The sequence below is a fragment of the Nasonia vitripennis genome, chromosome 2 (genome assembly GCF_009193385.2).
Source record: "Nasonia vitripennis strain AsymCx chromosome 2, Nvit_psr_1.1, whole genome shotgun sequence".
Lineage (NCBI taxonomy): Eukaryota > Metazoa > Arthropoda > Insecta > Hymenoptera > Pteromalidae > Nasonia > Nasonia vitripennis.
The window spans coordinates 19,798,561-19,812,175 of record NC_045758.1 but is presented as its reverse complement, the minus strand read 5'-3'; the positions used below and the strand labels follow the sequence as shown (position 1 = coordinate 19,812,175).

Genomic DNA, 13,615 nt, shown 5'->3' with positions numbered 1-13,615 from the left:
CAGCGCTGCAGCGGTACGGGGGGGGGGGGGGGGACGTCCGGTTTTTCTGGTTTGAAAGGAAAGGAGCGTAGCGACGAAGGTATATCGCCGGTACGGCGGCCGACCGAAAAAGAAAGAGCCGCGCGCACGCAGGTATGCCGCAGGGGTGTGTGATTTACTCCGCGGGTTCTCAACGCTCGGGCCTCGTCTCTTGTGTGTCGGCAGCTATAGTATGATGCATTCCCGCGAAATTCATCTACATTATAGGTATTTTGCTCCCGTGAGTCACAACGCGCGCTCGAAATGAATGATACGCGCTTTGTCCGAACGATTCGGAAAATTCGGCCTGACCCTGCGAGCGATGACTCAAATCATTAGGGCCGTAGGAATGCCGCGCGTAACGGTACGCATTCCACGCAGCCTCGTACAATGAATATTCGAGCGACGTTGTAATCTTATCGAAGAAGGTGCGCAAAATGTAAAAAATGTTGCTATCGAATTCAGCGTTGAGATCGGGAGTAGACGCGCGCTATCTCCACGAGAGCGGAAGGATCAGTGCGGGCCATAGCGTAATGCGGAAGTTTTCATTGGCTGAGTCGCCGCTCAGTAAGTATTCAGTTCCATGTGCAACCTTCCTGCACGATACAGTTTTCTGTACTCGAGCGTGTACTATTATATAAACATTTACAACTCAGCTCGCGCAAAAGCGCATAACGCATCGGCGAGGATACACGGAGCCCTCAAATGCTCGCCCCGCGCGAGCTCGTAAAGCCATATACTCCGTCGAAATTCCCCGCGTGCGCTGCACTTTGCCTTCACTGCAGACTATACCTATAGTCGGCGTCGAGCTGCAAAAAACGAGTGACCCGAGAATCCGCGCTGCCGTGTATATAGGCATTTTATGTAACACGCGGCCGATTTTCGCGTTTTTCGTACCTATTAATAGGGACTAAAGTGACTCTTTTTTGACCGGCGGGCAAAAAAGTTATTTTAGCGGGCAATAAAAACCTTTATTGCCCGCAACATTTTTTTTTGTAATTTAAAAAAAAAGTTGATTTTGATAAATTTGCATTATTTATTTCGTTTATATAATGTTTGAACAAGACAAGAGCACGGTTGCCGTGTCAAAAAATAGTCACATCAGTCCCTCTTAACACGTACGAAAAAACGCGAAAATACGTCCGCGCGTTACATAAAATATGGTGTGCACCAAGGGCCTCGTGGATTTTGCAGTACGAGTCAAGGCGAGTTAGCCCGAGCCGAAGGCGACAATATACTATTGTATTCGTGCTCTTTCGCTGCAGCGCGGCGGCGCCGACCAAGCGCGATTAAGGGTCCCATGCAGCGCATATTATATATAGATCATTTCCGTCATTGGTTGAGAAAGAAAGAATTTGAGTCGCGAGCGTGCTAAAATCATATTTTCATTTCGCAATTTCCCCTACGAAAAATAGTATACAAATGTACATTTATTTAAAATTTACTGCTCGCAACTTACAAAAGCGTATACTTGTACAGCGTCGACGGTTACGTCAGAAAACCTGTCTCCTCGTCGATCTTTCCTCTACGCGCGCATTCTTCTCCCCAACGTATATGAGCAAATCCACGAGCGAGTGGAAACATTTCAAATTGAGGGCACACCTCTACCAGACCCCAACTTTTTTTCGTTCTTTGGGCCGTCTCGAGTGAGAAAATGCGCGCGTGCATAGCCAATCGCTTGGGGCACTTGAAATTCTCTTATGGGGAAAATTAACGAAAATAACCCATGGTTCAATACAAAAACGTGCATGACTAGGATGGAAGTATCAGAAGAAAGCTTTACTTTGAGGGCTGGTGACTTAAAAAAAGCTTCTCGAGTTAAAAGTTGTCTAGGCTTGAAAATAGTCAAAAATCAAATTGTAGCTTTTTTCTTCTACTTTCGTTTTAAAAATTTGGATTAACATTTTAATTTGACAGTCAGCTATATATTTGAAAAATTTGAAATTGACCGCTGTGATCAAAAGTTATAAGGATTTTAAAAATAAAAAAAAATCGAAAAATTGGTGATTTTTTGCCATCTTCAAGCCTAGACAACTTTTGACCTAGATAACCATTTTTAACCCACCAGCCCTCAAATTAATTTTTTTATATTGATTCTATTAAAACCCATTTTTGGATTGCGCCTCCAGACAAAAAGTCGCAATTTTCTGGTTTTCGTTAATTTTCCCCGTGTTAAATTCCCATAAGAGAATTTCAAGTGCCCAGCAAAAGAGTTTGGCAAGCGATCGGCCATGCACGCGCGCATTTTCTCATTCCAGGTGGCCCAAAGAATGAAAAAAGTTGGCCTGGTAGGTGTGCCCTCAATTTGAAATTTTCGACTTTCAACGCCCGAGTTGTTTCCACTAGCTCGTGGATTTGCTCATATACGAGTGACTGCAAAAGTGAACGTATTCGTTCGCGGAGGCGCGAGGCAGGCTGGACAAACTGCTAGTTTACTTTCATATCGACGGAGCGCAGCTCAGACTCTGCCCCCCCCCCCCTCCCCCCCACGCTTATTTACACTCCTTCAGTATCATTATCGATTCATAATCACTGGACGCGGCGCACGCTGCAAGTAACAGATATTTCGGAATATCCGCACTTTTTTCGATAATCCGCTGCTACTGAGCTCGTCGTGATAGGTTATAGTATATACACTCGCTCTCGCACATCGGAGCCATCAGGTATCGGAGTCGGCTTTTTCACAAATTATAATAAGTAGCCGACGCTTCTCAAGGCACATTTCTTGGAAATTTTGACTCGACAGAAGAGCTCGCCCTCGCTGCTGCAAAATGTCCGTCTCATCGGTACGTCCCCTTCGCGAGTGACACTGCACACACGCCGAGTTCATTTTCACGAGCGCACGTGCAGGGTATTGAGCGCTAAGCGATCTGCTTTTCTTCCAGGACCACGAATTCAATTACATGCCGAGCAATTGGAGCAAACGATATGGACCGATGGAATTACTGGCCCGATACTTCAAATTCAGCCAAGACAGTAAATTTACCAATGCAGTAGTGCCGATTCGAAATCTACACTTGTGTATATTATACAGCATTGAGGTTGTTTATTTTTATTCTTCATTCTAGTTACAAGCCAAGTTCGAAGTTCAATCGAACATGAGCGGGATGTGAGTTACGGGCCCTCCGAAAAAACAAAATACGACGTCTATGGAACCAATCTTCCAGCCGGTATGAATATAATATATACACGAAGGAATTTGCGTTAAACATTCATCGTTGTTATAAACGTATTGCCTACTGTTTCTTTCAACACTAGATGCGCCCATCTTTCTATTCATCCACGGAGGGTATTGGCTAGAATTCAGTAAGGATATGTCTGGTTATGTTGTCCCAAATTTGGTCGCTCATGGTATCAAAGTTTTGGTAGCCGGCTACGACTTGTGTCCAAGTGGTGAGCCTTAAATTATGTTATTGAAGCGCAGAATAACAAGAGACAAAGTTTCGATTGAAAATATGTTTTATTTCAGTAACGCTAACGGACATAGTTCAGCAAATAAAAACTCTAACGGAAAAAGTCTTAGCTCTTGCGCATGCCTCGGGATCAAAGTAAGTTCATTAGTGTTGCAAATGCTCTCGTACATACATCGTATACACTGTGCAGTGTGTTGCTGCATTATTACACTTTCATTCGGATATTATATACATTGTCTTTTATGCGCAATAACCATATGTACACTTTTACAAAGTTCTTAGTAATTATAATACACGCCTATGTTTTTTACGCGACTTAGATGTGTCTGGATCGGCGGTCACAGTGCCGGAGCGCATCTCGCGGCGAGCCTTTTACACGACGCTGGCTGGCTCGACCTCATGACAAGGCACGGTTATCGAGATTTGCTTCAAGGACTAGTCCTCATCAGCGGTATCTACGCACTAGAACCTTTGCTACGAACAAGTGTCAACGAAGCTGTTAAGTTAACATCGTGCGTTTTAAAACATACATTTTTATTTTTTTATTTTTATATAAAATTACAAAATTTTCATTATTTTATAATAAAAACGAATATATATTTTTTCTTATCATAAATATAGGAACGAAATAAATTCATTTACATTCGCCCCATTGGAAATCTCGGATGACGTCGATAAAACATTAGAACCAGTACGAAACGTTAAAGTAATCGTAACAGTAGGAGAGTGCGATTCTCCAATTTTCATTGAAGAATCTCGCCGTTATGCACGTGTAAGTACATTTCTATTTTTGTATAATATAACTTAAGGGCTCTCGGGAGTATAGACATGGCTATACAATAAGCCAAAAAAATAGTGGTACCTTGTAAACCAACTTTTGAATCAACCAGCGCAACGATGGTGCAAGCTTGCTTCTGCACACAGAAGGTACATCAAATATTATGTAATTTTGTTATCATCGGTGCACCGTTCGAGTTCAAAAAATTACTTTACATCTATACATCACTACTCCCAAAGGCCTTTATCGATGATTTGTGCTCGGTACTTATATTTTAATTAAATACTCTTTCAGAGACTGACGAAATTGGTTGACAACGTTGAATTTTTGCTGCTCAGAGATAATGTTGATCACTTTGACATAGTAGAGAATCTCACCAGAAGCGAATTTCTTTTATCTAAAATATTAATAGCTAATATAAAGTACACTCGCTAATTGTGCTGTACAATCACAACGAAAAAAATATTTTAAAGTTTGTAAACTCAATCGCGTTATGTATTCGCATAACAAATAAGTTACGAAGAAAATAGTAACGATATTTTCGCAGTCTTACAAATCCTACACGATGGTATATTTACAATGTCTAGTTTCTCGTTTTATTCCCGGCTTGCGGACGAGCACATTGATTATTCTCCAGCAACACATTTTTAGGTAGTGCGTCGATTCTGTTTGCAGCTAAAGGATTGATACATAGTGTGCTAGCAAAATGCAACTTTTTGTCTTTTTCTCTATTTAAAGCATGATATTGAGGTTTAGACAAATCCTGAAGAGCTTGTTGAATTGGCAACTGCATATTTTTTTTTGCTTTTTCTGGTGATAAAGTATCTTTCCAGGATTCAGGTGGCTTTGCAAAGGAACACACTTTTATAAAAGTGGAAGAATTTTTATTTTCAGCGCTTTCAGGTCCTAAAAAATATAAACTCTATACTATAGTTGAAAATAGTTATAATCGTTCAAAAATTTTCGAACATCAATGCATTAACGATTTCAATACCTTCAGTGTTATTACTGGACTGATGACCATCAGGAAGAACTCCAACTTCGTTTATTTCCATAATTTTCGAATTTTTTGTAGTCAATTTACTTGGTAGGATGCTTTCAAGTACTACTTCATTCTTTTTCGTTGTGTCATCACTTTTTGGTTTGTTATCCTTGTCTAAAAAACTTTTAGATGTAGAAATACTTTTGTCATTTTTTATATTGTCAATATCTGTAGACAGTGAAGTAGCATGAATATTATCATTATCATCCTTCGTAATATCAACTACTGCACAATTTGTTTCTTCCTTTTCAAAAATATTTGTAGTATCTTCTACTGGAGAGCTGTTGGTATTTCTTAAAATGGTAAGTTTTTCTTTACTCTCTACACCAGATTTATTGTTTGACTTACTTTCAGTATTTTCTTCATCATCATCACTGAGAATTTGAATGTCGTCATCGTCTTCTATCACTAAAATAGGATCAGCCGAGTTATCCTTTGAATGACTGCTTAGTTCTTTAACATCTATTATAGATGTATTACTTTCTTCAGATTTCAAGTTTTTTTTTTTCACATTTGCTTTAGAACTTTCACCATCACTTTCATCTTCGTGGGCTGATTCTTCATCATTCAAGTTTTCTAATTCCTCTACTGATAAGCCTTCTTGCTTATCTACATACTTCTTAAAAATTTCTTCTAATTTTTTATCACCTTCTTTTTTGTTGTTTTGTAACCTTTTATTCAATTCCGGATCTTTAGCTGCAGGATCTGGTTCAGTAGTGGCATCAATAAATGATGATATGTATTCCTCGCTCTCTAGGACTCTTTGTTTCTTCAAGTAAGAGCCAATCGATTTGAAGGCTGTTTTAGCTAATGAAAGAACAATGTTATATTGTAATTAGTTTATTTAAATGGGTTCTGACAGTTGAAATACAGATAAAATTCTATTCATTTCAGAAACTCAATTGAAAGTAAGGTAAACATTAGTAGTTATTTAAAAAAACTGTTGAGGATCTGACAAATAAAAGAATTCGACAAATTATCTTATCTACTAGCTAAAATGCTATAGTTTACTGATCAAAATGTTTGTAGCATTCTTATATTTTTATATGAAAAGTTGAGTTTGTTGATTTAAAATTGAGATTCTTTTTATGCAAAAAAAGTAATTAAATTTGGCTTACCTAATTGCTCCATTTTCTTTTTCGTTAATTCAAGATCTTTTTCCTTATCACATTTAACAATGCAATCTAAAATATCTGGATAATCAGGCACTAAAAGATAGTCAGCTATAGCGTAAGGATGTTTTATATGTTTTAATTTATTAACTTGTTTAATGTTAGTGTTAATGAAACTGATGATTGCTTCATCTACTGTAGATATCCCAGTCATTTCACCAGGAATATCTTTTCGTCTTATTTGTTTTTTATATATTTCCTTCTTTAACATTCTGTCCCCTACTATGTCACTGAGTGAATTACACAGTTCTACCAGTTTTCTTTTATACCTGTCTTCTTGTAGATAAGCAGAATTTTCCTCTGCATCAAAATCTACTTCTTTCTCTTCTAATTCCCTAATCCGTTTTAGGCAAATTCTAATGGCCTTTTCTATTTTTTTCACTTTTTTCATATCTTGCTTTGATATCTCAATATCTTGTGCATTTTTTGTCTCTTCAATAGTTTGCTGCTCGGCACCAGTACTTGATTCCCTTTCCGAAGATGTTGATAACTGTAGTCTATTAGAGCGACGTTTCACTTCTTCATGTACTTCCTGAATATAGGTGTAAAATTTATCATTGCTGTCATTTGAAACTTTTTGTAGACTTATTTTAAGAAACATCTGAAATTCTTCATCATCTTTATCGTGAGAATCGAGTTTGTCAAATCGTTTTTTCAATTTACTTAAAATTTTTTTTGTTTCCTCGGATGGATTCTTCTGTTTGCAGCTCTCTACAAATTTCATAAATACATTCTCTGAAGGTTCAGGAATCTGTATTATATCGCGCACAATTAATTGTGGTTTTATAATTTTTTTCATAGGACTTGATTTGTAAGATGCGCTGGATGAATCAGAATGGCTCATTTGAAACTCTTGTTCATTATTATGTTGTTTAGACGGTCCAGGCTTTGGAGAAATGCATTTGTTGATTGGAGGTTCATTACTATGTTTTTCTGGGCTGATTGCATCTGTATTTGGCAAATTTTTGTTAGGTTTATTTGAGTCACTGGATAATTTATTTTCATCATCCACTTTGCATCTTTTACTACTTCTTGTGTCGTCCAAACTTATCGATGACTTCCTTTTTTGGCAAATATCTGATAGCTGCTACAAAGGTAAGTAAATATTGTTTGAAAATTTGTTTTTATGTTAATATTGCACACAAAATATACAGCATGTATATAACTGGTAAGAGCAGAATGAAGCAGCATGCACATAATTAAAAGAGTATGATATATATATATATATATATATATATATATATATATATAATGTTATAATGTATTATAAAAAGGTAGATAATGAGAAAATTAATAAAAGCTGAAGTTTCTAACCTTTGATGAATCCTCTTCATCTTCAGACGAAGAGATACAAATAACGTCAGTCATCTTTGTTTTTGGACTAACATGTCTCCGAATATATTCATGAAAGCTTTGCAAAGCCTCGTCAAAACCGACTACTTAAAATCCTCACATATACACACATTCGTACTTCGTAGAAAGTGTGTATTCAAAGCATTAACTGAAACAGAAACCTGTCGAGACTTGTTGTCGGGTGGACTGTATATAGATAGGTACGTGGTGTGGACGTGTGGTTGGTGGCAGTGCGCGTGGCGCCGCTGGCAGTCTGGCATGATCTCGCAGCTCGCTATATATAGAACACTACCGCGATTTGAAAGGTTATATGCAGGTAATGCAGTTATGCATTTTCCGTTTTCCTGGTAGTTTAATTCACCATGATAATTAAATGACTCGAAGGCCCTCTGGCTGACAATAGCGATTTAGGTACATGCTCAGAAACTTTGATTTCTGAAAGGTATAATCATTATATATATATATATATATATATATATAATACTTCTGATTTTAAAATTTTATGAGGCATGTCTTTTTTGTAAATGACAACTTTTATTTAGATAATTGTCTATAAACCAATGTTGCCAAAATGCATATTAAACTTTTGATAATATTCGAAAAACCAGAACAAACAAAGTTGCAATAACGCAATGATTTAATTTTTGCCCAACACACTTGAAAAGGCATCAGCTGACATCAAGGAGGTTTAGAATTTGGACGCACCTTGAACGTCAGTGTGATTGGTCGGAGCTCGCGCCCCGTTGGCCGTTGGGCGCGCTTTGAGAATTCGGGGAACGGAATATTCCGCGAAGGCACAGTGTTGTGCTTTGTAATTTCGCCCTAAAGAACAGCAGCAAGTGGAAGTGATACAGAACATCAGAAGTACGCAACTTTTGCTTACGGCGCCGGCCGAAGAACTTAATCAGTGGCAGAATTTTCAATTTAAATATTAGGTACTAATTTATGAGTAAGTGACTTATTGGAGACCTTAGGGTTTGGGAACAAAAAGTGCAAACATGCCTCGCCGAAAAAACCAACGGCATCGGGACATTGGAGAAGATACTAGAATAGCTGTTAATTTGACGATAAAAAAATTAATGGAAACTGCTGACCAAAAAGAATTAGAGTTTCCTTCTTCCTATACAGCTGAAGAAAGAGCTTATATTCATGATTTGGCACGTCAATTGGGCCTTAAATCAAAGAGCAGAGGGTGATTATAATCTTTAGTTTCTTTTCTAATTATATACATGGTTACCTCTATATTCACAATAGTTATATCGACTGCATTTTCATTTTACAGTCGTGGTGCCAATCGATTTCTCACTGTTTTCAAGAGAGAAGGTTCTACGATAGTTCAAGCTGATGCTGTTATTAAATTGCAAAAAACATCTAGACAGGTTATTTATAACTTAATTAAAAAATGTCCCCTTGAAAGCAAGGAGCGCAGAGATCTATTACCACCAACAGAAAGGGAACGGACTGTGGAAAGTGAAGGTAATACCTTGGGGTCTTGTTTTTAATTATTCTTTTTTAACTAATCAAACATATTTGCTTTTCAGTTAATACTAACACAAAGGCAATGGGCCGATTGAATAATAGTATACCGCAAGTACCTCAACTAAAAACTAATTATGATGTACTGAATTTCCGCAACTCATTAACAGTTGTGACTAAAAGAGAAGAAATTCTGCACACCCTGAGTACAAACCAAGTTGTTATTATAGCTGGAGAGACTGGTTGCGGTAAAACTACACAAATTCCTCAGTTTATTCTAGAAAATTGCCAACAAAAAAATCAAACTTGCAGAATCATTTGTACACAGCCACGAAGACTGTCTGCTGTATCAGTGGCTGAAAGGGTTGCTTTTGAGCGAGACGAAAAAATTGGTCAGACATTTGGTTATCAAATAAGACTAGAAAGTAGAGTTGCTCCAAAAACTTTGTTAACATATTGTACTAATGGTGTTCTTTTGAGAACATTAATGGGGGATGACTCAGCACTAGCAATGATAACTCACATAATTGTTGATGAAGTTCATGAACGTGATAGATTTTGTGACTTTCTTCTTATTGCGTTGAAAGATGCTCTTGTCAAGTACAGATCTTTGAAAGTGATTCTCATGAGTGCAACCATTGATACAACAATATTCACTAAATATTTTAATAACTGTCCAGTAGTGAGTGTGCCTGGAAAATTATTTGATGTAGATGTATATTATTTAGAAGATGTTTTGAAAATTATTAACTACACGACAAAGGAGATGTTGTCAAAAAAGAAAGAGCTTGTAAATAGCAAAGAGCAACAAAAAGTTTTGGAGTCTTGGACTCAGTACAATCCACCGTCATCTGGACCTGCAAAAAACAAAGAGAGGAATACTATACCTATTCCAATTCAGAAACAGCATAACGAACCTGTTTCAGAAAAGGTTGAACTAGAGCCATGGCTGATAGAAGAAATGGACAAATCTATTGCTGATGCATGGCTGTCTGGAGGAGAAGACAAGTTCACTCAAATTTTACATTTGATACATTCAGAAAATGTTTCTGTAGATTATCAGCATTCAAAAACTTTTGTTACTTCACTAATGGTTGCTGCAGGTCGTGGATTACTAAATACAGTTGAACAACTTCTAAATCTTGGTGCAAATTTGAACCTGAAATCTTGCAATGATTGGACTGCTTTGGATTGGGCAAAAAATATGAAACAAGCTGAATGTGCAGAACTAATAGAAGCTTACATTAAGACTTACGATTGTCCTACATCAGAGGTTGAATTATCAAGAGCCAAGAATGCTCCTATTTCAGAAGAAGATAAAATGCTGCTTGATGTCTATCATCATACATTCAATGACGAAAATGTCGATTACAATTTGCTTCTGACATTAATTCTGCACATACACTTGCAAATGCCTATGGGATCTATTTTGGTGTTTTTGCCAGGATATGACGATATTGTTACTATGAGAGAAAAAATCAATGGAGAAAATAGAATGAATCAGGGTAATCGCTATAATTTGTATATTCTTCATTCCAACATGCAAACAAGCGATCAGAAAAGGGTATTCAGACCCAGCCCGCAAGGCACACGAAAGATAATTCTGTCTACAAATATTGCTGAAACTAGTATAACAATTGATGACGTTGTGTATGTCATTGATTCAGGTAAAGTAAAGGAAAAGTCATTTGATGCCATATCTGGTGTATGTATGCTGCGATCAAATTGGATATCTCAAGCTTGTGCTAAACAACGTAAAGGTAGAGCTGGTAGATGTCAAAAAGGCATATGCTATCGGCTTTATTCTTCAGTTCGATATAACAGTATGCAGTTATATCAAACACCAGAAATGTTGAGATTGCCTTTGCAGCAGCTCTGTCTCTATACAAAGCATTTAGCTCCAGGAAATACACCTATAGCTGAATTCTTAGAAAAAGCTATAGAGCCTCCATCCAATGTGATAACAAGAAATGCAGTTCAATTGCTTAAAACCATTGACGCTCTTGATCCTTGGGAAGATCTCACTGAGTTAGGAAGTCATTTGTTGGATCTGCCTATCGAACCTCGTTTAGGAAAAATGCTGCTTTACGCAGTTGTTCTCAAGTGTCTCGATCCTATTTTAACAATAGTCTGCAGTTTAGCATATAAGTAAGTGTGTGAATTTATATAATGTGATCATGAATATACTGTGGTACTATAAAAAATGCTTTCCTTTTTCAGGGATCCATTTGTTATACCTTTTCAACCATCGAAGAAACAAGCAGCAATGCTAGCACGCAAAGAATTTGCATCTAATACTTATTCTGATCATATGTCGGTACTCAGAGCTTTTCAAATTTGGCAGAATGCTAGAGCAAATGGATGGGAAAGAGCATTCTGTGAAAAGAATTTTATATCAGCCGCAGTTATGGAAATGGTTGTTGGAATGAGGACTCAACTGCTCGGCCAATTGCGAGCATCTGGTTTTGTGAAGTCCAGAGGATCTGGTGATATTAGAGATTTGAATTCTAATTCTGAAAATTGGGCTGTTGTTAAAGCAGCTTTAACAGCTGGATTGTATCCAAATTTGATTCGCGTTGATCGAGAACATGCTCAATTAAGAACGCAGTATGTCTTTTTTAATCATTAGAACATTTAAAAATCAATTGAATTACATTGTTAATTTATGATAGCTTTTAAACGATCTGTAATGATACATGTAATTTAATTTTTTTAGGAAAGAGGTCAAAGTTTTTTTCCATCCTTCATCGACTTTAAGAGACTTCTCAAAATCTTTGAGAACGACTTCAGCTCAAGTGCATGCTGCTAATGTAAATTCTTTGCCTTGTGATTGGATGCTTTATGAAGAAATGAGTCGCTCTGGCCGATTTTGTCATGCTAGAACTGTAACCTTGGTTAATCCAATCACTGTAGCAATATTTAGTGGACCAGCTCGATTGCCAATGGATGTAATTTATGAAGCCGAATGTATATACTATAAAATATTTTATTTTAATATAATATTCATTATATGATTCTTATAATTATGTTTTTATTCTATTTCAGGTATACCTGAAAGTGAATCTGATTCAGAAGTTGATGAAAGTCATGAAGGAACGACAATATTAAAACTCGATGACTGGGTAGTATTTAAAGTTGATCCAGAAGCAGCTCAACTTGTTTTACATTTAAGACAAAAGTGGAATGCATTATTTTTACGTCGCATGAAAAATCCAAATAAACTTATGACCCAACAAGATGAACAAGTTATCAAAACTTTAGTAACTGTGATTACTAATGAAGAGCAAGCATGTGGATTACAGCAACCATTGGGTATAGGTCAAAGACCTAGACCATTACTTGTGGACTATTACCCAGCCAATGCCAGACGTACAGAAGACTATGAAGAAGTGAGTAGAAAGAATAAAATAAGAATATTTTTAGGATTATTTATTTTGAAAGTGAAAAAAAAAATTGTAATATGTTTTAGAAAAATCTTTAACTACTGCTTAAAGACGATCTCGGCAAATAAACAGCTATCATGGTAAGTTTTAATAAGGAATTTGCTTTATTAACAATTTAAATATTTAAATTATTACTTTTTTTTAGATGAAATATGAATGCTGCAAAAGAATGCTTAATTTTATGATACAATGTGATCTCTTGGACATGCTTCTTATTCTTTGTATGTCTAAAATTGACAAATCTTCCCTCACTAAGTCTTACTGTGTGAATACTCATTAATATAGAATATTTAAATATTCAATTATCTATGGTAACTAGGAACTTTTGAAATTGAACGTTTGTTTGCGATTTACATCTGCATGATGCACTTGTCAATGATTATTTTATATTGTTTACATTTTAAGAGATAAAATTGTAAGTTTAGACTAAAAGTGTTTTTTTTTATTTTAAATTAGTCACAAAATACTGATAAAGTATGATTAAAAGTTATTATTCAAGGTTGTTTGTGAATATTTACATTTGTAAATTTATAACATATAATGTACAATAATTTTTCTTAAAGTTTCAAAAAGTTTAAAAGTTATGTATAGCAAGTTTTTGAAACTTAAAAATTATTTTTTCATTAAATTTTAAATATTATCTAACTTAAATAATACTAGACTTAGAAAAAAGACTTGACTAGTCAAATTTTTATTTATTTATTGTAGTTAGCGAGTTCTAATTAGCAAATAATTATAGAAAAATAACTAATAATTTTAAATTTTATTTATAGTAAATTTGTAATGATTCAATTACTTTGACACTGTTGTATAAATTATATGTATAATGAAAATTTAATAAATCGTTTTTTAACACTTCATTACATTATGTTCTTCTATAATGCATATATTTGCAGCATTTATACTATTTATAATATACA

At 35.9% G+C, this 13,615-nt stretch overlaps 3 protein-coding genes across 6 annotated transcripts; 2 read left to right on the top strand and 1 right to left on the bottom strand.

Moving 5' to 3' along the window:
- The first annotated feature begins 2,440 nt into the window (after positions 1 to 2,440).
- LOC100678019 (kynurenine formamidase) lies at positions 2,441 to 4,770 on the top strand. The gene is made up of 8 exons (XM_003427650.5): positions 2,441 to 2,804; positions 2,904 to 2,994; positions 3,087 to 3,188; positions 3,277 to 3,411; positions 3,488 to 3,566; positions 3,752 to 3,943; positions 4,053 to 4,203; positions 4,504 to 4,770. Exons 1-8 carry the CDS (start codon positions 2,790 to 2,792, stop codon positions 4,642 to 4,644), a joined length of 906 nt encoding a protein of 301 aa, XP_003427698.1. The 5' UTR covers positions 2,441 to 2,789; the 3' UTR covers positions 4,645 to 4,770.
- LOC100680527 (death domain-associated protein 6) lies at positions 3,460 to 8,456 on the bottom strand. Of its 4 annotated transcripts, none has more exons than XM_016988758.3 (4): positions 7,738 to 8,456; positions 6,370 to 7,510; positions 5,204 to 6,058; positions 3,460 to 5,115 (listed from the first exon to the last, which is right to left on the bottom strand). In XM_016988758.3, the coding sequence occupies exons 1-4, from the start codon at positions 7,789 to 7,791 to the stop codon at positions 4,793 to 4,795; spliced, it is 2,373 nt and encodes a 790-aa protein (XP_016844247.1). In that variant the 5' UTR covers positions 7,792 to 8,456; the 3' UTR covers positions 3,460 to 4,792. The 4 variants fall into 4 exon arrangements, with proteins under 4 accessions (XP_016844247.1, XP_008212057.1, XP_031779463.1 ...); XM_008213835.4 differs by having other exon boundaries at positions 6,370 to 7,507; XM_031923603.2 differs by having other exon boundaries at positions 5,004 to 5,131.
- Positions 8,433 to 13,558, top strand: LOC100120442 (3'-5' RNA helicase YTHDC2). Its single transcript, XM_031923602.2, has 8 exons — positions 8,433 to 8,968; positions 9,059 to 9,252; positions 9,318 to 11,400; positions 11,473 to 11,859; positions 11,969 to 12,219; positions 12,298 to 12,641; positions 12,722 to 12,775; positions 12,841 to 13,558. The coding sequence occupies exons 1-7, from the start codon at positions 8,775 to 8,777 to the stop codon at positions 12,731 to 12,733; spliced, it is 3,465 nt and encodes a 1,154-aa protein (XP_031779462.1). The 5' UTR covers positions 8,433 to 8,774; the 3' UTR covers positions 12,734 to 12,775; positions 12,841 to 13,558.
- Positions 13,559 to 13,615: the final 57 nt, after the last annotated feature.

Coding starts and splice junctions, on each gene's coding strand:
- LOC100678019 (XM_003427650.5), top strand. Junction 2,995..3,086: donor CTTCAAATTCAGCCAAGACA/GTAAATTTACCA, acceptor TCTTCATTCTAG/TTACAAGCCAAGTTCGAAGT. Junction 3,567..3,751: donor GCGCATGCCTCGGGATCAAA/GTAAGTTCATTA, acceptor TACGCGACTTAG/ATGTGTCTGGATCGGCGGTC.
- LOC100680527 (XM_016988758.3), bottom strand. CDS start 7,791: ATGACTGACGTTATTTGTATCTCTTCGTCTGAAGATGAAGAGGATTCA. Junction 7,511..7,737: donor ATGAAGAGGATTCATCAAAG/GTTAGAAACTTC, acceptor TTACCTTTGTAG/CAGCTATCAGATATTTGCCA. Junction 5,116..5,203: donor GTCCAGTAATAACACTGAAG/GTATTGAAATCG, acceptor TATATTTTTTAG/GACCTGAAAGCGCTGAAAAT.
- LOC100120442 (XM_031923602.2), top strand. CDS start 8,775: ATGCCTCGCCGAAAAAACCAACGGCATCGGGACATTGGAGAAGATACT. Junction 11,401..11,472: donor GTCTGCAGTTTAGCATATAA/GTAAGTGTGTGA, acceptor TTCCTTTTTCAG/GGATCCATTTGTTATACCTT. Junction 11,860..11,968: donor CATGCTCAATTAAGAACGCA/GTATGTCTTTTT, acceptor TAATTTTTTTAG/GAAAGAGGTCAAAGTTTTTT.